Genomic DNA, 24675 nt, shown 5'->3' with positions numbered 1-24675 from the left:
TTGTTTCCAGAACAACAGTGTATGACAGCATGAAATAAAAAGATGTTCTGTTGTTTCAGTATCACCATTACAGAAAACACATTTATTTTATCTCATGTAATAACTCAGATGAATTTCCTGGGTCTTTGTTTCTTGTTTTAAATTGTTATTATCAATACATGTACAAAAAAAAGTACATATTAAAAAATGTTAAGACTAACAACCCCTGTAAGCTTAGCAAAATATTTATTTAAATCTTTATTTTATTTTTTTCTATCTTTATTAATGTATCCTCCCAAACCTCATCGGTCACGTGATTTCTCGGAAAAGAAGTGTGCAGGGAGCAGCGCGGGGTTGCCAGGTGTGCATTTTTCCCGCAGAATTCTACAATTTTTAAAATGTTGTAGCTTTATGAAAATCTCGTCTACTTGTTGGGTGGACCTATTTTGAATGCAAATTAAATCTGTAAACAGACATACAATTTTTAAATGAAATCATTTTATTTATATCTGCATCTACCAAACTGACACAAGATAAGCACGTACTCACACGGACCTGGCAACCCTGGAGCAGCGTTACAGTCCACTGACAGCCACAGCCGTTAGTCGGACTGAAGTTCATGATAACATGATGGAAATAAGACTTAAATTAACGTTTTTGGAGAATCTGTTCCTGTGTTTGTGTCTGCTGACTGGACTCGGACAAGCAAACGGTAAGAAATGTTCACTTTACAGTTACGTGATAAATAAATAGTAAACGCCTCTCATATTCATAATAGAAGTTATCAAATTATCTTAATTTGTAAAATAAACATATCTGTGTATTAATCCAGATTATTCTATAACAGCAGCTGATCCTCCACATACAGAGTCCTCCTGGTTCATTTGGTATTTATCATAATGTGAATTTGTGCTAAACTGAAAGTGTGTGTTATCTGATGAACATGGGTGGAAACAGGAAGTCAGTGAAGTTTACACCCAAGAAAACACAAACTTTAAAGGTTTAGATTAAAAACAGAGAAGACATTACATCCAGTTTTTCAACGTTGATTTCTGAAAACTGCGGTTCATATTTGATATTTGAACGTCTCTTAAAGAGCTAAAATGCGGTGACAGCATCAACACAAAACACAAAACTGTTGAATCATTTTAATATTCTGGAGGACAGAAGATATTGATTAGTTTGAAGGTATTTCTCCACAGTCAAATCATATTTCACTGCTGAGATAAACGTTGGCTGAGTTTAGTTCAACACGCCCTGTTGATTTGTCCTCAACTGATCCCGACGCCACCCTGAGATAGAACTCATTACGTCATACTATTAAACCACGCCCACCAGGAGAAAAGATCTGCGTCACAATATGAAACCAAGTACTTAAATACTAACAGAGTGTAGCTCACTTAAAACAATAGATTTCAACACGTGAATGGATTATTTTATCACTCTGAGTCCAACAGAGAGGAAAAGTTTATCTGACAAACTCAATATTAACAGTAAATCTGAGTGTTTCTTCTCCTGACCTTTATTTTCTGTTAGAAATGATTCCACTGAATGGCCACAGGTGAAATATTATATAATCATATGTTCTCCCTGGCTTTTCTGTGTCTGACTTCCTGCCTGTTCAGTCTGCTCTGTGCTAATTGATGCAGCAAGCTACATCAGAGAATTTAGATTTTTTCTCTTTAAAAATGACTTAAACTGATTCATTGATTATCAAAAGAGTTTGTGATTAATTTAAAAATCGATTATTTGATTAATCTTTGTGGTTCTTGTTTAGATGCAAAATGGTGCTAGGACTCCTAGTTCCCTTTATTGACTGACTTCCTCCAGAATATTTAAAAAGTTTTCTTTAGATGATTTTTGAATTACTCAGTGATTTCCCTCCTCGTTCAGACAGAGAAGGAGGGAGGAAGAGAGAAAGAAAAAGAAAACGCTGCCCTGCACCTGATTTTTTTCATGTCTGTGACACATTCTACAGATACAGACACTGAAACTGTAGTGAGAGGTGTATCTACACTGGTCATAAGAGTCCACGCTTCGTACTGATGTCCATACGCACATTTATTTGTGAAGATGTATCATGGGACACCGTGAAAACTAGAAATAAACAGAAAATAGTTTCAAGCACAAACCTCAAAATAATAAACATACATTCTGTCTCATTTCCCTACAAACCCGAGTAACACAGCATTAAAAACAGGGTAATTTGTCATATTAATTACCGTGTTCGCCTGGTAGACCAGCTGTAGGATCAAGGGAGAGAGCGTAAACGTCCGCTGTCCATGCTCAGCATTTTAGTCTCTCTTTTTTTTTGTGTTTTGCCCGGCTTTTTCTCCCGCTAAACTTCCGGGTCATTGTCACGTGATTCACAAAGAAAATACATTTGACATTGTATATTCAAGGAAACAACATAATAATAACTCAAAGCTCTTAATCTATCCCAAATGACAACAAATAAAATATTCTATAACAGCATGAGAAACTATTTAACCTCAAAAGGGGGGCTTCTGATGTTGTCATGGCAACATGCAAACAATGCCGTCATCAGCGCCAGCTACACTCCCACCAAATTACCCTTGATTCATTAATAACAAATACAACTGTGGTGTTTGGTACATCGTACACCCTTCAAGAATCAATGGTAATTTCCCAGTTTTTTCAAGTTCACTCAGAGAACATCTAGAACTGCAATATTGTTGAAATTTGTAACCTCTTTGGTCAAAATTGACATGTTTACTTTAACACAAAGTTTCATACCAACATTAATGTGAAACAACATTAATTGAACACACCTCTAAATACACATAGGTTCAACCTTCCAACACTAGCTGTGAAAGGAGATGAGTGGTCGCTAGGGAACTGGGTTGAAGTTGGAGGAATGTTTTAGCTGCTTTCCACCAGAACGACCAACTTCTGGATGGGTCTTTGAACAACAGAAGGCTTGCTGAGGCGTTCTCCCCTTTTTGCTAACTTTCTCTCTCCTAACTGTATTGTAGTTTTTCGTACCAGTCCATCATCATCCTTATGTACTTCAAGGACCCTAGCAAGTTTCCATTCATTACGAGGGATCTCTTCTTCCTTGACGATTACAACATCGCCAACTTGTATGTTTCGTCTTGGAGTATGCCATCTTTGCCTGAGTGTGATGTTGGCAAGATATTCTTTTCTCCATCTGTTCCAAAATTGTTCAGACAAATATTGCACTCTTCTCCATCGCTTTTTGGCATACAAGTCTTCCTTAACAAATTTACCCGGTGGAGGCAGTGGAACAGAGGATTTCATGGTGACCAGGTGGTTGGGTGTTAATGGCTCCAGACCTGTGGGATCGCTGATGCTGTCAACAGTTAGTGGGCGGTTATTTACGATGGACATGGCTTCGTAAAGGAATGTCCTTAATGAGGCATCATCCAATCTTCCGGCACTGTGTGCTAGGACTGAGTTTAGTACACTCCTCACTGTCCTAATCTGGCGTTCCCATATGCCCCCAGCATGACTTGAGCCTGGTGCATTCATGTGGAAGTCACACTGCTTCTCTGCCAGATATGCAGTCACTCTTTCCTTGTTCATTTCATTTAGAGCTCTTTCCATTTCATTTTTTGCTCCGACAAAGTTAGATCCCTGATCTGATCTGATGTGTCTAACAGCTCCTCGGATGGCCAGGAAACACCGTAAGGCATTGATGAAAGCATCGGTCGTCAAGTCTTCCAACATCTCTATGTGAACTGCTCTGGAGCAGAGACACGTGAAAAGGAGACCATACCGTTTGTGTTCTTTGCGGCCTTGCTTGGTGTGGAACGGGCCAAAACAGTCCATACCGCAGTATGTGAATGGTGGTGAAGGATCAACCCGGTCACTGGGTAGGTCTGCCATACGCTGTTCCTGTGGTGACCCACGAGCTCTCCTGCAGGGGACACACTGCCGTATATACTGGGCTACTGCCTTACTGCCACCAATAATCCAGTATCCGTTGGCCCTCAGCTCATTCATGGTTTGTCCTCTGCCTTGGTGTTGTGTTTTTTCATGATGATGTGCCAGGATGAGACGTGTGACAACACCATCCTTTGGGAGGATTATTGGGTGTCTCAGATCAAGAGGTGTAGATGCTCTCCTCAGACGTCCTCCTACTCTCATTATATCATCTTGGAGGACTGGGTCAAGCTGGTACAGTGGGTGATTACATGGCAGCCTTCCAGATCTCTGGCTGAGTATATGCAACTCCTCTACAAAGGCATCTTGCTGTGCAAGCTTGATGAGAGTGAGTGAGGCCCTCCTTCTTTCCTCCACATTTAAAGGTTCTGTTGTCTTAATCCCTTTAGCTAATCGCTGAATGCGTGCAATGACGTTCACCACCATGGTCCATTTTGAGAACCGTGCCAGTCGCTCTTGAAAATGAACTTGCCTTATGGCCTCAGTTTTCAGCACTTGGGTTGCCTTGACTTCAGGATCTCCTACTAGCAGCTCTGAAGTTCCTTGGTTTGTAACCACTTCTTTCTCCCATAGGAATCTGGGTCCTGTGAGCCAATTTGAATTGATCAGCTCGCTTACGTTGAGGCCCCTTGAGGCATGATCAGCAGGGTTCTCTCCAGTATCAACGTAGTACCATTGTTCTGGGTTAGTGGTTTCCCGTATTCTCTGGACACGGTTTGCGACGAAGACATGAAACCGTCGAGCCTCGTTATTGATATAAGCGAGGACCACTTGTGAATCTGTCCAGAAATACTCTCTGTCCACCCTGAGCTCTAGCTCCTCCTTCAGCATGTTGCTCACAGCAGCAGAGATCACAGCCGCAGTCAACTCTAGCCTTGGTATGGTGACTATTTTTGTAGGTGCAACTCTTGCTTTGCCCATGATCAAGGTACAGTGCACCTTGTCTTCACTCACCAGTCTAAGGTACGAGCACTGACCGTAGCCTTGAGTGCTAGCATCTGAAAAGTGATGCAGTTCGACTTCCAGGATCTTCCCGAAGTTTTCTGGTGTGAAGCATCTAGGGATCTGAATCTTTCCAAGATTTCTCAAATCATTCACCCAACTCTCCCACCTTGGCTTCATCTCGCTGGGTAGTGGTTCGTCCCAGCTGACACCCCTCTGACACATTTCTTGAAGCACCCTCTTTCCTGGGAGGATGAATGGGGCCAAGAAGCCTAAGGGATCATACACTGAGGCAACAATGGATAGAATTCCACGTCTTGTTGCTGGTTTCTCATCAAGGGAGACCTTGAAGGAGAAGGTGTCACTCTCTACATTCCATCTTACTCCCAGCACTCTCTGTACTGGAAGATCATCGTAGTTGAGATCCACATTCTTCACCTCAGCAGCACGTTCGGTGATGCAGACAGACTCTAGTACCTCTCGTTTGTTGGAGAGGAATTTGTGGAGGCGTAACTTTCCTTTAGCACACAGAGCTTGGGCCTCCTTCACCAGCTTAATTGCTTCATCAATGGATTCCAGGCTTATGAGGCCATCATCTACATAGAAATGCTTTGTGATGAAGCCAGCTGCTGAAGGGTACATTTTCTCATGTTGGTGGGCGAGATACTTCATGCCATAATTGGCACAGCCTGGGGATGACGATGCTCCAAAGAGGTGAACCTTCATATGATATTCTTGGGGTTCTGAGTCTGTATCTCCATCTTCCCACCACAGGAACCGCAGATAATCTCTGTCCTCTTTGCTGACGTGGAACCTGTGAAACATTTTTTCCACATCACACATGACTGCAACCGGATGTCTACGGAAACGGCAGAGTACTCCAGTCAGTCCATTTGTAAGATCCGGTCCTGTTAGCAGGTGGTCATTCAAGGCAGTGCCTTCGTACTTTGCAGAGCAATCAAACACCACTCTGATTTTCTCTGGTTTCCTGGGGTGGTAAACCCCTTGGTGTGGGATGTACCACACACTTCCTGACTCTGGCTGCTTATCTGCTTTCTCTGCATCGCCATCTTTGAAAACACCTTCCATAAATTTCATGTAATCCTTCTTGAATTTAGGATCTCTGTTCAGTTTCTTTTTAAGGTGCTTCAGACGTACTAAGGCAAGTTTCTTGTTGTCTGGGAGATGTGGACGTGCCTTAAAGGGAAGGGGCATCTCAAGATGTCCACACTCATTCTGTTGAATTCTTCCCTCTAAGAATTGCAGGAACTGAATATCTTCTTGAGATATGCTCCTTTCTCCAGGTCTGGTGTCTGCAAAATCAGACTCAAGTGCTTTAATAGCAGCAGCTGGTGTCACAGGTGGAAGCTCCCTGACTGATATACGATGACACAGACCAGTCACGTCTTTGGAGTTCACACATTGGGGTGCGCTTCCCACGATGCTCCAACCGAGGTCAGTTTTAACAGCATAAGGCTCTTGATCATCTCCAGTGATGACCTTTCGAGGTGCTAGTGCTCTGGGGCAGTCATAACCAATCAAGAGTCCAACCCCACAGTCCATTATTGAGGGCATTTCGTGGGCTATGGCTGCCAGGTGTTTCAACTTTCTAGCTGTTTTGCAGGTGGGAATGTGTGCACGTTCAAGGGGGATGAAGTCCCTTGTGTAGGCGGGGGGCAAGTCGATAAAGCTATCTGAGGAGAACCCTCTGACTCTAAGTCCACTAACTCTCTGGCTCTTTACAATTGAGTCTCTTGCCATCATAGTGGAAAGCTTTAGTTTTACTGGCTCCATTACTGCCTGCAGTCTTTCACACACCTCCTGGTCAACAAATGTGTGACTACTCTGAGTGTCCAATAAGGCATACACCAGTGTTTCTGCATCATTGGTGTTAGGTGATGAGATCCATACTGGCACAATCATTGATGTGCTTTCACCTTCCCCTCCATTCACATAGCATGAGAGAGAGGATGTACTTTCCTCTACTTGTGGGACACTTTGTGAAGAAGATTTGTCTGGCGGGGGACGTTCTTCATGCAATGGAGTTGGATGGTGCCTTTTGCATATGCCACACATGGCTCTGTTTTTACAGTCTCTTGAGTTGTGTCCTTTCCTGAGGCATGCAAAACACAGCTTGTTATCCTGAACGAATTTTCTCTTTTCCTCCACTGCCATGTCCGATAACTTTTGACATTTATGCATTGAATGGTTTTCTCCACAACACATACATTTGACAGGGCCTGGGTTATGTGTTGGTGTGTTCCATTTCTTTGGTATGTGGGAATCTTTCGACTTTGTCTCACCAACATCGTTAGGTTTGGCTGTGTTACTTGAGGCATCTGAAGCCTTCACACTTGTGGCAAAGGTGTTTGCTTTTGGACGCTTTGTTTCTCTAAATGACTTTTCTTCAGAGGGCTTTAAGGCATGCAATGACGACACTGGGTTACATGCTATGCGTGCTTCCTTTGAGATAAATGAGGCAAACTCCTTAAAGCTTGGGTAGTCTTTGGCTTGATCCAGCTGTTCCGTTACATAACGATTCCACCTGGATGTTACCCAATCTGGGAGTTTGACTAGCATCTTCTGATTCTCTTCGCAGTCATTCAGTACCTGAAGACCCTTGATATGAGGCATAGCACTGCTACATGATTGCAGGAAGTCACTAAATTCCCTTAGCTTAAGATACTCTTTTGCACCTATCTTTGGCCACCTGTTAAGTTTCTCTCTGTATGCACGTTGCACTACAAAGGAGTGACCATATCTGTCATTCAGCTTCTCCCATGCTTGCTGATAGGCCTCTTCGTCCTTCCTGTAGAAGCTGCCTTCTAGGGCAGACTTTGCTTCCCCACCAATGTATTTTTGTAGGTAGAACAGCCTGTCTGCAGGACTTGAGCACCGTCTCTCTATAAGGGCTTTGAAGCTTGTGCTCCATTCTGTAAACTTCAGTGGGTCACCAGAGAATATGGGAGGCTCTGGAAGAGGAAGTCGAGTGAGGGCCATTGACTCTTGTAATGTGTGTATTAGAGATGCCTCATTTTTTGTAGCTTGCCCTTCCTGACATGTTGCAGATGGAGTAAGCAAATTGGGCTCTCTCACTTCACTGCATACAGGACCACATCTCTCACTCTTTTTTGACTCCTCCTCAGTATATACCTTGAGCTTTGCCTCAATTATCTCAATGTCTCTTTGATTTTCAAGCTTTTTCAGTTCTTGACGTTGTGCATCAATGACAGGTTGCATTTCCATTTCTGCTTTCTTTGCAGCTAGCTGTGCAGCTGTCTCTGCCCTCCTAGCCGAAATGCTTGGTGACTCTGAGAGATGATTGGAGCGCTGACTGAGAGCAGTGGTTCTGGAGACTGTTGATCCATATATGGACCTGGCATATTCACTGTTCAGCAGCATGCGCAGCCTTGATTTTTCTGCCTCAGCATCAAACTCTTCTCCTTCCTCAGTGAGGCGTATTCTCATCAGTCCCAATAAATCTGCTGTTACAGCTGAGCATGCATCAACTTTTCTACGAATTTCTTGGCTTGGTGCTGTTTGGACTCGTATGCTATCATATAAGTCTTTCAATTCAGAGTCCAGCTTCTCGACCACATCCATCATGTCATACAACTCACTCTCAGAGCACTCATGTTTTAGAGTTGTGCGAATGTCCCTTACTTGAGTTTTCCATTTCTCATATATGGACTTGAACTTCCTTTCCCTTTGAGCTAGTTCTTGTTCCTTAAGCTCCTGCATTTTAGGTGTTAGACGTCTTTCACGGGAGGATTGTCTTGTTTTAGAAGCAGCTGAGTTAAGTTGTTTAAGCACTGTTTCAGATTTCTCATTTTTGTCTGGTTGATCCTGAAAAACACTCTCTATTTTGTCTCTCTCTGCTACATCAGTTTCAGAGTCTGAGCAAACCTGGGCTTCTGGCAGGGAAACTACCTGCTCAGCAAACCCACCACAATGAGACAATGGTTCACCCTGAACTGACATTTGTAACCTTTCGTGAATTAACACTTAAAGTAGGAAACAAGCTAACTCATATGCACATGAATTGTAGCGACTGATAATGAAGCACTTTGCTTAAGCCAATTTACAATGCAGCTTTAACTTATAGCTGTTACCCATACCACTCTGAAAATTATTGTTAGAATGACAAAAAAGGGCTCCAATTGTCCCAAGCCTTTGATTTACAAGTGTTATTGATTTTACAGGAAGTGCAATGTGAGATTAGCAGTTACAATCAAGACAGCTTAGTATGTACCTTTCTTTGATCACTCTATTTTTACAGTATTGAGAACCTTAACTTCTTAATTGCAACTATAACTTTATTCGTAGCTTATTGTGGAACTGTCCATCATTTATGTGAGGTGAAATTATAGTATTGCAGTCTGACCTGAAGCTGAACAATGTACCTGCAGTCCACTGCAGAAGATGAATCAGAACTGCACTCTGAAGCCTGAAGTTCACTACAGGAGAAGAAGCAGAGCTGCACACTGAAGCCTGAAGTTCGCCGCAGGATGAGAAACAGAGCTGCACGTTGAAGCCTGTAGTTCGCCGCAGGATGAGAAGCAGAGCTGCACGCTGGAGCCTGTAGTTCGCCGCAGGATGAGAAGCAGAGCTGCACGCTGGAGCCTGTAGTTCGCCGCAGGATGAGAAGCAGAGCTGCACGCTGGAGCCTGTAGTTCACCGCAGGATGAGAAGCAGAGCTGCACGCTGGAGCCTGTAGTTCGCCGCAGGATGAGAAGCAGAGCTGCACACTGGAGCCTGTAGTTCACCGCAGGATGAGAAGCAGAGCTGCACACTGGAGCCTGTAGTTCACCGCAGGATGAGCAGAACCGCGCTCTGGAGCCGTGGTTTACGTGCAGGATACGAGTCACCTCAATGAGATGGATTAGGCCACGTTTTCACTGTATCTACACTGGTCATAAGAGTCCACGCTTCGTACTGATGTCCATACGCACATTTATTTGTGAAGATGTATCATGGGACACCGTGAAAACTAGAAATAAACAGAAAATAGTTTCAAGCACAAACCTCAAAATAATAAACATACATTCTGTCTCATTTCCCTACAAACCCGAGTAACACAGCATTAAAAACAGGGTAATTTGTCATATTAATTACCGTGTTCGCCTGGTAGACCAGCTGTAGGATCAAGGGAGAGAGCGTAAACGTCCGCTGTCCATGCTCGGCATTTTAGTCTCTCTTTTTTTTTGTGTTTTGCCCGGCTTTTTCTCCCGCTAAACTTCCGGGTCATTGTCACGTGATTCACAAAGAAAATACATTTGACATTGTATATTCAAGGAAACAACATAATAATAACTCAAAGCTCTTAATCTATCCCAAATGACAACAAATAAAATATTCTATAACAGCATGAGAAACTATTTAACCTCAAAAGGGGGGCTTCTGATGTTGTCATGGCAACATGCAAACAATGCCGTCATCAGCGCCAGCTACAAGAGGAGTCCTGTTGTTGATATAATGCTGATATGTCTGTCAACAGATCATTTTTACTGAGTATTTCTGCATGAAGAACCATGCACATCACTCGAAAAAAAAAAGGGTGAGCCTCTGAATCTCTAGATGAAGCGTGGCTGTGATCGTGCTTGATGTGTGTGAGCAGAGCTGCTCATGCAGGCTGAGTGGCTGCTCTAACCTGATAATATGGGCAGAGAAATAAAAACCAACAGGTAACACAAAGCACCAAGCATCATGATGTCACCAGCCAGAGTCGGTCCCTGAGTCCTGTACAGCAGCTGCCCACTGCTCCTAATAGTAGAATGGATTAAATACAGAGAAAGAATTTGACTGTATATTTGTACTCTGTATGATTATATGATCAGAATAAAGTTGGCCTTTATAACCTTTATAAAAACATTTTTCAAAATGTGTGAATCACAGACGTCCTTCAGACTACAGTCATGAATGTTCTCAAAAAAAGTTCAGGCTGATGGGTCCAGTAGTACGTGACATTAGACTGCTGACCTCACACACACACACACTGAATAAAATGAATTAAACTGAATCTTCTCCTGGTGTTAGCTGAACAGTTTCCACAGTTAAATATAATTTATAAAAGCACAACAAGAAAAACTGTTTAACCTGATTAACTGTGATCTTAAAATACGTCTGAACAAACATGAGACGTAACCAAATATAATATGAGAGAGGAGAAATCTGACTACTGACTAAACTGCTCATAAACTGGTGTTTGAGTTATTGTGGTGGTCTGTAAATGTGTTAACTGACTTTCTTTCTAACCTGATGACTCTGCATGTGAACACACTGATTGATTTTGTCTTTCAGGTTCAGCTGTCGTCAGAGTGAGAGAAGGAAGTGAAGCTGTTTTACCCTGTTTCATCAAACCTGAGCAGAACATCGAACGAGACGCCTTTGAGTGGAGGAAAGTTGGTCAGATGGTGTTCTTGTATAAGAACGGGAATCATTCCAATAACGGCCTTCCAGGTCAAGACGAGCAGTTCAAAGGACGAGTGTCTCATTTTCCTGAACGACTGCAGTTCGGTGACGCCTCCATAAGGATCAGAGATACAAAGGAGTCTGACAGTGGAACCTACACCTGTGATTTTTCACCTGATGAGCCAAACAGACAAATATTCACCATTGAACTTGTTGTTGGTGAGTTCTTCCATTAATCAGTTATAAAGTCACCTGTTCATTTCACAGACAGACTGGTTCAAGTGTCCCAGATGGACTCAAGTTAAATTCTCATCCAATAATCAGAACAACACATCTGGACGAGGCCCTGCCCCGAGGACGAGGGCTGCAGATGAGCTTCAGCTAGAAGACACATAAACATTAAATCTGTTGAATTGATTTTTCCTGTCTGACAGCGTTTATCTGTTTCAACTGTTAAACAAACAAACAGATAAACTGATGGATCATTTATGGACCAAAACAACAAATCAATGATGAAAATAATAATTAGTTGCAGCCCAAGTCAAGATGTCAGAATTTAAAACTTCAATGCAGTATTATAAAAAACAATACTAGATATCTCTTTTGACACCACAGCAAAAAGAAAAAATCCCTTGGCACATGTTTTTTTCTTCTTATAAAAAATGTAGCATCAAAAAAGTCACTGAACACTGTCTGGTTTTACTGAAAGACAAATTTCAACCAGGAAAATAAAGACTAAACTGAACTGTGGTCATGAATGAGCATTTAGGTCATTTTTTATAGTTTTGATATGATCAAATATTAGTATTGTATTGATTTTAAACATGTCGTATTGAGAAAGTATTGATTATCAGGTATTTTTGATAACCTTATGTGGGAAAGTTCATGTTTCTTCAGAATGTTTCTGTGTCACAGTGATTAGTAGCAAGAAAACAGGAAGTGAGTGAACTCAGTTCAGCAGCTACTTCCTGAGAATTCTTTGTCAACTTGATACTGAATTTTAAATTTAGTGTGAGGGGTGTAACTGACAGGAAACCAAATGAAGGACTTGCAGTGAACCCTCCCTTCAACTGAAGACGGGTTTGTCTGTGAAAACGACGTCCTCATCAGAGTGGAGGCAGAGTTTGTCTCCTCACAGTGTTCAGACTGCTCTCACTGCAGATTCACACCAAAGATCAACTAAAGCTTCAATTCATGTTTAAAGAGGCAGGTTTAACTTCTGCTCAGTCCTGTTTGTGAGGGAGCAGCGACTGTTTGGAATATCTAAATCAGAGGAGACAAAACTTTTCCCTCAGAGGACTGAAACTGAAACTTAATGTTGGGCTGCAGGACAAAAGCAAACATGTATTTTATTGTATTGTAATGTAATTTAGTGTAATGTAATTTAATATATTGTATAGTGCTGCACAGTATAGTAAAAAACTCATATTGAAATTATTTTGACTGAAATTGCAACAGTGATATGTGATTTATTTCTTGGCACTGAGTGTTTGCCAGACAGTTTTTTTTTTCAGTTTTATTTTTTTTTATCAAACAAATCACATAAAACATGTTAATTAATGAGTTTTACTGATACTGACAGGTGGATTTTTTTTTGTTCAGCAGACACAGACTTGTTTCCCTGTTTACAGTTGTTGTGCTAAGCTAAGCTAACTGAGTCTAGTTTTATATTTAACGTACAGATAAGAGAGTGATATAAATTTCCTCATCTGACTCTCTATCATGAAATGAATAAGTATAAATCCCATCATGTCTATTCTGAGTCCTGCATGTGAGTTGTTATAAATCTGGTTTCATATGTGAGAACTTCCAGCTGGTTTAGAAAGTTCTGAGTTAACAAGAGAAGTTGATGATCAGCTTTGTGAGTCTCCACAACAACAGTGTTAGTCGTAGTAAAGCCAGATAACTCAAAGATGTCCTGATTATCTGAACTTACTTCTTGAGACAGGCCTCTAATGGATCTGTGTTACAGATATTGATCATGATTGATCGTCTTCTGGAGGCAGTTGTATCGTTCAGGATCAGTGGATTGGTGACTCTCTCACAGCAGGGTAGTAAGGAGGCTCTGACAGATGTGTTTTCTGACTCTTTGACTGTAACCCATCCAGGACCGACACAAACCAGTCTCATGTGTAAATGTGCTGCCAACTTCAGATAGTTTGTCAAATCTGAGACGGATTTAAAATCAGTCTAATAAACAGTCACACGTTTCAGTTTTTTCCCAGTATCACCTGCATGTTAACTTGATATCAAACAAGAACTCTGACATTATTATGTTTCTGTTTTTCCTTTCAGATTGTAGTTTCATAAGAGACAGATCAGAGGAAAACATCCGAGGTGAGTCCTGATTGTTGTTGTGTCACTTCCTGCCTCTCATAGATTCATTAATAGAACTGAGTGTTACAATCACTAATCCCTCATTGTGAGTGTGTGAATTGGCTCCACAGGTCTGATGTCAGTCAGAAAAACTTCAATCTTAATTCAAACTGAAGATAATTAAATGTGTCTGAATCACTGTGCTGAACTGACTGGGATCATTCTTCTGTGTGTTGGACTGATTACACATCACTTACAAACCAGAGACTTTTACAATAAAGAAACATGTTTTTACTTTCTGTGAATTTAAATGATACAGACAAGAAGGTTTTTAAAATGTAACAACGGTGACTAGAAATTATATTTTATGTGTATTTTCAACAAGTGTGTGACACGTCTGGATGAGTAATATGGGTTATCAATAATATAGATATATTTTTAGACTATTCAGTGATATATAATATATATCTTGATATACACATTTCTCTAAAATAACATCCCATAAATTCTCAGATACTGCAAACATGATGATCATATAGAATATGATGTATTAGGGCTGAGTGATACAGACAAAAACAAACAACACAATATATTTGAACAAATACCTCCATTGATATTATCAGGATGATTATTGGTGTTTTCATGAAATATTAACACAGTGAGATTTTTGATCAATAATCATCAGTAATGTGGATTTAAAGGTTTAACACAGATAATAGAAGAGCTTGAACAGTTTGGTAAGTTTAGACAATTAAATCTGTTAACTGTAATTCAGCCTTTAAAACCAGGAAAAGACAAAACTTCTGACACATCAAGATATAAAGATATCTCAAATCATAATATCAGTATAATATTAATATATTGTTCAGTTCCAGTTCCACCTAAAACATGAGTTACCTGCACTAAAATCAATGCAGTATATTGATCAGTGTGTATTGTATCTTTAATGATTCTTTGACATGTGTTAAGTATGTGAATGTATAATGTTAAATGTTGAGGTGCTGCTGAATTTTATTAATAATGATTTTATTTATATTCAGCTTTTCAAAACTGAGTTACAAAATGGTGTACTTCTATTGTGAAGCAATAAAATAATATTAAAACAAAGTTTCAGTTAGAAAAGCAAACATTTCAAATATAATTAAAAAATAAGTAAAGTGAGTTAAACAGAGAGAAAAATAAATTACAACCAAAATAAAATAAATATAAAAGCATCTGAATCAGGAGTTGAATGAATTAAAAGCAATTTTATACAAATGTGTGTTTATATGTTGTGTTGTTGTGTGTTTATGTTTGTTTCACTCAGTTTTACCCTCATTAATTTATAATAATCACTTAATTTCTTGTAAAAAATAAAGAACACTCTAATGAAATCTTTCAAAAGATTTTAACACAAGGAGTTACACACCATTAAAGACCCTGTTTCACTTTTTTTTTTATTACAACAAGCAAAAAATTTCATGATTTATTTTAAAGACAATGTTTGTTCCTCCATATTTAGAAGATTTGTCCAAACCTCAGTCACATTACAACATGTGATTGAGACATGTACTTTTCTGTTTCTCTCTGTTCCTGTTTTTCTCTTAAACATGCTGTAATCCACATACAAGAGATGTGATGAAGGAAAAACATCACAATATAACATGTAAAATGTTCCTGTTTTTTCTCTGTGTTCACAGGTGCATCTCCACAGCCACACATCACATCACTTGATCAATCAATATATGAAGCAAAGCTTCAGTGTGAAGTTCGACGTGTTTTTCCAAAACCTAAAGTAAAGTGGCAGGACAGTTCTGGAAACATCCTTCCTGCTGAAGAACCACAGGTCACAGAGAGAGGAGGCAGCTATGACATCATCCTGCAAACTACTGTGACCAAGACTGACGACTATCGGTGTGTCGTCACACAGGAGGAAATCTGCCATCAGGTTTCTGCAGAGACCTCTGTGAAAATCCCTGGTGAGATTCTTCCTATTAGTATTTTTATTATGAGTAAGTTGAGTGAAAAATTAAATTGATAAAAATGTGACAATTTAGAGACTGAAGTCATTAGAATCAGAGACATTTCTGTTCCACAAGTGAAAAGAAAAAATGTTGTGAAAGTGAAGAATTATTGTTCCACATGTTCCACCAAAATCCAGCGAGGCTCTCTGAAGGTTTGATTATCTGTAGTTGTATAGATTAGATAGAGAACTTTATTAATCCCAATGAGAAAGTGCAGCAGCAAAGTTCCACATGAATCACATAAGAAACAACATAAAGACACTGTCACAGGCCGACTGTGAGACTGAGACACAAACAGGAGACACACAAACAAACACATGTTCTCAATGTGGAAAGTCAGTAGAAAACTCTTTACTTTTATCAACTTCATCATTTACTTTAAATGCAGTTTTGAAATGAACAGATTAAAAACTTCTGTGTCTCAGTTCTCATTCAGTCGAAGCTTCAAGTTTCCAACATTAATTATCTTTTTATAATTGTAGTAATTCTGACTGTTAAACCAACAGAAACTGATGAGAGAATTTATTTGAATTTTATGATGAAGGAAGAATTCAAATTCAGAAATAATGACCAAAACTGTTGTTTCACAACAAAATAAATGATCAAACTCTTAAACAGTTTCCAAAATAAAATACTGATTCCACTTGATGGTTGAAAAAAAAAATATATATATAATGTTGAAGAAGAATCTCTAAATATTCATTAGATATGTAAATGTGTAAAAAAAAAGAAGTACAAGTAAAAGTCCACTTGAGTAAAAGTACACAAGTATCAGAATTACTCATGTTTTGTTGTAATATCAAAGTAATTAGTTACTGTATATGTCTGATAAATGTAGGAGAGTAAAAGGTAAAAACAAAAATACCAGAAGAAGTATAAAGTAGGGTTAAATGTAAATACTCATGTAAAGTACATCAGATTTGTAGTTTTCCAGCTCAGTGAATCAAAGTTATCTGAGCTGCATGTTAAGATGAAAGGATGGACAGACAGATGGACTGTATTGATGACAGATTGAGAAATTCCTGAAACTGTGATAAAGTAAAGACGTGTTTCTAAGACGTAATCCAGAGTCCATGGTGTCCTGGGCTCAGTGTGTAGAGAACCTCGGCTGTAGACAGATTGTCACACACATTTGCAGATGTCAGACACAGCAGCAGTTTAACAACAGTCACATGTAAACAGGCTGAAGTGGAGGTGGCAGGACAGTGATTCAAACAGTCTTCATACTGATGAGCAGCACGTCTCAGAAACAGGACCATGCTACAACATCACCCTCCTCACTACTGTGAGCAAAACCAAAACCAACCTCTGAGCTGTGAAGACAAGCAGGAGGAAACTGGACATAAGATCCAAGCTGACATCACTGTTCCTGCTGAGATTCATCCCAGTGGGGTTTGAATCTGCAGGAACATCAACACCTTTAGTTGTTCTTTGTGTGGACTGTGAGCTCCAATCTGCTGCTTATCATCTGCACTTACATTCTCACTCTGACACTAACTTTATCTTCTCTGTTTCAGGGCCACCTATTGGATGGATTGTTGGTGTGGTTGTTCTCGTTGTTGTTGTTCTTCTAGCTGTGATACTGTACAAATACTGTAAGAGAGGTAAGTTTGAATAATTTATTTTATCAACATATTCATGATGAACAGACAACACAACACATTCTTTATGTTTCTCATGTTTAGAGTCTTGACAGATGATTTATTTTCTCATGAATCATTCTGTTCATATTTACAACCAGATTATGATGAAATCATTTGGGATTTTCTGAAATATAACTTTGTGAATTAGAAGTGTCGGGGTCCAACCACAGTATGTGTGAGTCACAATCACCTTCTCAAACCCAACATGTATTTGTATTTTTTTATTTGTATTATTTTATAGTAAATCATTTTTTATATTTTTATTGTATTATTGTATTGTATTTTTTTTGTATTTGTATTTATATGACAGTATCGTCTCTTCAAGAGCTAAAATGCGACATCAACACAAAACACAAAATTGTTGAATCATTTTAATATTTTGTTCAGTTGTCGGTTGAAGGACGATGTTGATTAGTTTGAAGGTTTTTCTCCACAGTCAAGTCAAATTTTACTGGTAAGAGAAATACTGACTGTGTTTAGTTGTTCAACACGCTGTTTGACTGTTTGACTTGTCCTCAACTGCTCCCGCCGCCATCATGTCACAGAGCGATACTGTGAAAACCACGCCCACCGGGAGAATAAATAATAAATAATTTATAGTAATAATAATAATAAATAAATAAATTAAGTAGGAAAGAGAAAAAAATAAAAAAGGGGGAATCAACAAATTAATTAATTGATTTAAAAAAAATACATATTCATACATATGGAGTGCAAAGGAGACAGCAGGTGCGTTCCAGATGATCCAGGCCTGCGCAGAATCGATCAGCGGTGATCGCTGCACAATGCATGCTGGTTAGATTTGTTTCCGACTTGCTCTGATGTCATGCACATGTGGGCAACGCTAAGCTCAAGAGATCGAGGCGGCCGCAGTTTGTAGAACCAGTCGCTCTCCACCGACTACAAGCGCCTGGCTGTCACCTGATTGATGAGCTGACAGGCTCTGATTGGCTCTTAATTTTGACAACAAACACCACGTGTTGTATATAATACTACTTTACTAACTGTAATATTTAACACTGGATATATTATTCTGATGTTGTGCAATGAAGTTTAATCTGTCAACAAGCAGATTAAGTTTTTTTATATGTGACTTATCAGAAGAACAGTTTCAAAGTGTTGATGTGATGTCAGTGTCTCTTCCTGTATTTTCTCTTAAATCTGCTGGAAACTGTCCGACTTGACTGCAGTTTTTTGTCTCCACCTCCTGCTGCGACCGCCTGATCTCGTTTAGTCTCCAGGCGAGACGCAGTTCATCATGAACGTACCTAATGAGACTACCTGAGTTACCTTAATATATGTGAGTGTGTGTGTGTGTGTGTGTGTGTGTGTGTGTGTGTGTGTGTGTGTGTGTGTGTGTGTGCGCGTGTGTGTGTGTGTGTGTGTGTTCATGAGGTGGGGGTGGGGGGCAGATGCTAGACCCAACCATCAGAGAGTAGACCTGAGGCCCTGTTGTGGCAGTAATGTGACAGAGGCGGGCCGAGACCCCCAAACCCAAGAGACAGGGTCTTGACTGGAATTAGAATATAATAGGAGAGAATGGTGGGGCTGGTTAGTGGGCAACAACCAGACCCTCAGGAGGGGGTCTGCCCATATTATTCAGCACTTTTTCCCCTTTTCCTTTTTCTCTCTTTTCTTTTTTTTGGTCATCTTTATTTTAATTTTTAGTTATTTATTAGAGATGCACTGATCGACCGGGTCAGAAACCAGCTGTATTGAATCTGCCCAACAGTATAAAATGGTATCATCAGCAAAAAAATGAATTGTGCAAGTAGTTAGGGCCTGGACAATGTCATTAATGTAGATTGTAAAAAGGATACACCCTAAAATTGAACCTTGAGGGACACCTTTTGTTAACATTAAAAATGCAGATTGGACATCACCTGCTTTTACACACTGTTGTCTACCTGAGAGACAATTGTGGAAACCATCTTTGAGCATTAGCATCACATCCAATACTTGACAGTCTGTGTAAAAGCAGGGAATGCTCTGTCTGTTTTGTCTCCTCAGCATGGCTGCATTGCTCAGTCTCCCTCCAACTCTAAGCAATCCATCTTCCAGAGTGGGGTCCAGTTTGTAGATACGACTCTCCTTTTTCACTTCACATTGCCAGATGATAATGCAGCAAACTCAAGTGGTAACCTTTCTTGCTGGGCGAAGCGAATGGTGGATATTTCTGCTTCTGAAAGATTGTCCGAAGTCAAATTCTCAGCTTTAATACGTCGCATTTCCTGTTTTACATGGTTGCCATTTATGTCAACATCCTCTTGACTCAGCTCTTTTCTTTTTCGGCTCATCTCCTGTAGAGCCTTCCTTATTTTCAAGATCCATGCAACTGACCTCTTTAACCTTTACCAGTCAGAAAAGTAGGTTATCAGCCGATGCGTAGCCCTTGATGTGTCCTCGAAAATCACTGCCTTAGCCGTGAGCTCCTTTTTGACCTCCAGGTCATTGGCAGCAAAGTCGGAATCCAAGCTGCTTTCTGGCCACTCCTCTTCTTTTTTCCACAGAAATTCAGGGCCTTCAATCTCTCTCCTGTTGGTCAACAGATGATCCACTGTAAATCCTCTTGAGGCTTCGTCTGCAGGGTTCTGAGTGGTATGAACATACCTCCACTGTCGTTCATCGCTTGCTCTTCTGCTGGTAGATATTCTATTCGGCACAAAGGTTTGAAATCTCCTGTCCTCATTCCTGATGTTCCTCAGAACTGATGTACTATCAGTTCAGAAACATGATTTTTCAAGTGGAAGCTGTAATTCCGCTCTGAGCATCGTTTCCACTCGAACACAAGGACAGCAGCATTGAGTTCTAACCGAGGAATCGTCACTTGTTTTAATGGTGCCACTCTGGTCTTGTCTAACATGAAAGAGACATGAATATTGTTGCTGTTTTTCTGCATCCTGAGATACGTCACAGTACCATATCCACTTTCACTGGCACCTGAAAGGTGATGCCATGAGTGGATTTTCCAAAATCTGGCGGTTTGAGGCATCTGTCATCTTTGAATGCCGTCACCTTTTCCAGGTCTTGTAACCATTTGATCCACTGCTGTTTTAGAGCTGTGGGAATCTGATCATCCCATCCATGGTCCTTCCTACACAGATCCTGGAGTCTGAGTTTAGCTGGAAGTGTCAGTGGTGGAAGAAATCCCAAAGGATCATAAACTGAGCTGACCACAGATAGAATCCCGTGTCGAGTATGGGGCTGTTCCTTGAGTGCCATCTTGAACTTGAAAACGTCTGTCTCGACACACCAATGAAGGCCAGGGGCTCTCTCAACAGGCAGTTGGTCTCTGTCCAAATCCAACTCATGCAGAATCTTGGATCTCTGCTCCTCTAGAATGGATATTAATACTCCACGACTGTTGCTAATCCATATTGTCAAACGGAAGCCTCCATTATGGCAAACAGCTGACACATCTTGGACCATTTCAACAGCCTCCTCCTCAGACGGCAAGCTCTTAAGACAGTCGTCTATGTCCCTTTGTTTTTGTTTTGATATACTGATTAAGTTAAAAAGTCTACGCATGTTATCTGAAGCATGTCTGGTTTTGATGAAGCCTGTCTGGTCTGGGTGGATTAGTATTCGGGTGACTGTCTCTATTCAAGTTCAAGTGTTTTGGTTATAAGTTTTAGGTCAGTGTTGATTAATGAGAGAGGACGGTAGCTGGAGGAATGGGTTGGATCTTCATTGGGTTTTAGTAAGAGTGTCATAACAGCAGTATTCATGTACGGGGGTGTGGTGGAGGTAGCTTTGATATCTGTGGTTACTCTGTAAAATAACGGTGATAAAATGTTCCAGAAATGTTTGTAGAATTCAGCCAGAAATCCATCAGGTCCAAGTGATTTATTGTTTGGCGTTTTATTGAGTTCTTCAACTGTAATGGGTGCATCTAAAATCTTTGCTTGGTCTTTAGTTAGTGTTGGTATTTTCAGGTTATTTAAAAAGGTATCTATTTCTGATTGGTCGGGTTTGTGGTCTGTGGAAAATAGTTTACTGTAAAACTGGTGAAAGACATGATTGATTTCCTGTGGGTTCTGGATGATGTTGCCTGAAGAGTCCAGTATGGCCGAGATAACTGCTCTCTCTTTTTTGTGTTGGAGTAGATTAACCAGGAGTTTACTTGATTTATTGCTGTAGTTTAAGTTTTCATGTTTGAGTTGTTGAATGAGGAACTGTGTTTTTTTGTGTAAGATATTTTCCAGTTGTGTTTTGAGTTGGTTCAGTTCCTTCTGTATTTATTCACTCGGGTTGTTGGTATATTGGTTTGTTACATGTTTATTTTCCAGTTCCTGTTGCTGTTTTTTCTTGCATGATGAATATGATATGATTTTACCTTTACCTAATGATGGTGAGATTTCTGGAGAGGAAGGATGCCCACTCTCTTTGGATCATTGATTTGTTTGGGATCTTCTAAAAGTGACGTGTTGAAACGCCATCTTGTGGGATGTTTGATATGTGCTTGAGTATTTATTGATAGTGAAACTGGAGAATGGTCGCTGATTATAATTGGATGGATAGTATTTTCTTGGATATGTTGGGTGAATGTTTTGCTTATGAGTAAAAAAGTCAATTCTGGAGTGAGATTGATGGAGGGGGGAGAAATATGTGTATTCCATCAGTGATGAGTTTCTCGTTCTCCAACTATCACCAAGTCCATAATCTTCCATGTATTGTTTCATTTTTTCAGTGAGATGTCAGTTTCTTGAGCTGCCAGAGGTACTTGAACGCTCTATTGTGGGGTTGATAACAGTATTGAAGTCAGCAGCTAATATGATATTTGTTGAGTCATGTAGTAAGGAAAAGAAATTATGCAAGAAAGCAGCGTTGTCACTGTTGGGCCTGTAGATGTTAGAGAGTGTGAATGTTGTTTGATTAATAGACGCATTAATAATGATAAACTTCCATGTACGTTGTGAAGTTAAGTGTTTGAATGATTACATGTGAAGTTGTCTTTGAATGAAAGGTGAGAGCGGAACATATGGAGATGGAGTATGTGTGTGTGTGTGTGTGTGTGTGTGTGTGTGTGGGTATGTGTGGGTGTGTGTGGGTATGTGTGGGCGTGTGTGTGTGTGTGTGTGTGTGTATGTGTGTGTGTGGGTGTGTGTGTGTGTAGGAGGTGCAGGAGAGAGACAGACAGGGATAGTATTGATGTTTGTTCATATCAACATTCTGTAATACAACATAAACTGCCAACATGTGACTGAATATCAATATCATGGCTGAAACAGAACATGAAGGACAAAGATTGTGACAAAAACATACACAATACATGAACAAAGGAAACAAGGGACACTGCTGAGAGCCTTACTGGGATCACAGTTTCCTTGAGCAGAGGAGCGGGTCGGGCAGGAGGTCTGTAATACTCTAAACAGATTAATTATGATGTAAGAGTGATTATTGAATAATAATTATTCAATAATCACTCCTACATTGTATCAGACCTTATTATTCATTTTGGTTAATTTTTTTAAATCTTTTTTTCTCCCTTTTTTTTGCAGGTTATTTTCAGTTCATTTTATTATTTTTGTTAGTTGTGTTCATTTTGATTCATCTCAGTTGGTTTAGAAGAGCCATGGTGTGATTTTTCTGCTCCTGAATAACGGTCCGTCAATATAGAGTCTGTCGACTACCAGTGATGCACGTTTGTTGTTTTTCCTGTTTTCTTTTAAGATTGGGTATAGTATTTTCCAACGTTCGTTTATCTCTCGTGGGTATTGAGACAAAATGTGGTGCCTTTTAGTTCCTTTCCCTCGCTTTTGACCAGTTCCTTTTGCTGAATATGTTTGATTTTGGCTGTGATGGGTCTGGGTCTGTTGTCTGATCATTTTCGTAGGCGGTGAACTCTGTGGAACGTGATGTTATGGACGGTGTTGGGTGGAAGTTTCACATGTGAGGTCATGAAGTTTTTTATCAGTGTTTCTGGGTTGTCAGGTGACTTTTTTGAGAAGATGAGGTTATCATGGATGGAGCGAGTCTGTAAGTCCAGAATTGTTTCTTTCATCAATTTGTTCTCTTTTGCGACAGTGTGCATCTGATCAGTGAGTGTTTTTATGGAGGTCTGTTGGTCCTGGTTTGTTTTTTGAAGAGATATAATGATGCTGTGAGCAAATTCCAGGCTTCATTAACTTCTTTGTGTAACGAAACGAGCTGATCGAGTTTTTGGTTAATGCTGGCCACAAGACTAACCTCGATTTCAGTGTTTTGAAGCTCATCAGTATCTGTAGAAGAGTCCTTTTTTCTTTTGAGGAGGTTCAGAGCGTCCAGAAGGTCCATGTTGTTGTGACGGTGGTAGTAGTGGTCGATAAAAGTTTCCAAGTTTGTTATGTCCTCCACTGTTGGGTTCATTTGTTCCGCGCTGTTAGTGGTGAATGAGCTCTGGATGCGGTCTGATCCGGAGTGTAGTTTTATGTCTTAAAATGAACTTTGTTTTACTTCGCTGTTGTTGTGTGTTGCCATGTTGGATCTCACCTCTGTGGTCCGAGTCTCACGATATGCTCAGTCACACTGCCACTGCCATTCGCTCATATATCATAAGTCCTAATTATAACAACTTGATCATTTTGACTGAAGTAGGCGGGTCGTGATCGCTCCACTTTTTGTGGAAGAAGAGTCAAATGATGCAACAAACGCCCCTTTTTATGTGAGCGCGCACAGAGTCTGAAGACGAAAGCCTGAAATAACAAAGCAAGTTAATAACCACCGTTGTGATACCCGTTATCTCTGACTGGGGTTTTAGGTTTTGTCGAGCTGCTCATGCAAAGAAAGCCTGGCGGTGTTGAGCTTCCTTCGTAGTCCAGCCTTCAGGTAATTAGGAATAAAATTTAAAATTGAGTTCAGGTTTCTAAGAAATCATTTAATCCAATTTATCTTGAGAGTCTTGTTAAAGGTGGGAAGATCAAGAAAGTTTTTTTCCATTTTATTAGGAATTCATTAGTGCTGATTTTCTAATATCATATCATTTGTTTTCCCTCACAAAAGAGGCATGTTATCAAAGGAAGTCTGTGTGTTTACATCTAAAGGTAAAGCTGCAGATGTGAGTCAGGATATGTCCTCTGCTTTGGTTCACAAAATTCTTCCTCTGAGGGGATAAATCTGTCTGAAGGACTAGAAAATGTCTTAATTTCATCAATGATGACTGGTACTTATGAAGCATCCTTTAAAAACAAAGTCGTATCTTCAGCCAGCTGACTAATAATAATCTTATTTTCAGGCGTTGTGTTCAGTGTGCTGAGTTTAATGTAGTCAGAGAACTGAATACAAATCAGGAACAGTGTTGTTTCTCTGTTTGGAAAACTGAAGTTAACTTGGTGAGATCGACCCTCGGAGGTGTCAGGGAGTGATGGCCGTGCTGCAGTAAAGTGCCCAAGTCACGCCCCTTCCTGCGGTTCACCATGGGACCTAACTTCAGAAAGAATATGAACTGTAGTCAGCAGCAAGAGATGAATAATTTT

At 40.1% G+C, this 24675-nt stretch overlaps 2 protein-coding genes across 2 annotated transcripts in view; both read left to right on the top strand.

Annotated features, from left to right (window-relative positions):
• The first annotated feature begins 310 nt into the window (after positions 1-310).
• The window catches only part of LOC146332307 (butyrophilin-like protein 2), a 107631-nt gene continuing 83266 nt past the window's right edge, over positions 311-24675 (top strand). The window contains exons 1-2 of the mRNA XM_084741266.1: positions 311-691; positions 11149-11478. Coding sequence (XP_084597392.1) covers positions 607-691; positions 11149-11478 — 415 coding nt within the window. The 5' untranslated portion in view covers positions 311-606. The remainder of the gene's footprint in view (positions 692-11148; positions 11479-24675) is intronic.
• The window catches only part of LOC146332309 (uncharacterized), a 57936-nt gene continuing 46045 nt past the window's right edge, over positions 12785-24675 (top strand). Inside the window, exon 1 of the mRNA XM_084741415.1 lies at positions 12785-13596. Within this exon, the coding sequence (XP_084597541.1) occupies positions 13533-13596 (64 nt within the window). The 5' untranslated portion in view covers positions 12785-13532. The remainder of the gene's footprint in view (positions 13597-24675) is intronic.

The sequence above is a fragment of the Lutjanus erythropterus genome, chromosome 2 (genome assembly GCF_056507025.1).
Source record: "Lutjanus erythropterus isolate fLutEry1 chromosome 2, fLutEry1.hap2, whole genome shotgun sequence".
In the NCBI taxonomy this organism is placed as follows: Eukaryota; Metazoa; Chordata; class Actinopteri; order Lutjaniformes; family Lutjanidae; genus Lutjanus; species Lutjanus erythropterus.
This window is presented reverse-complemented; position numbering and strand designations above follow the sequence as displayed.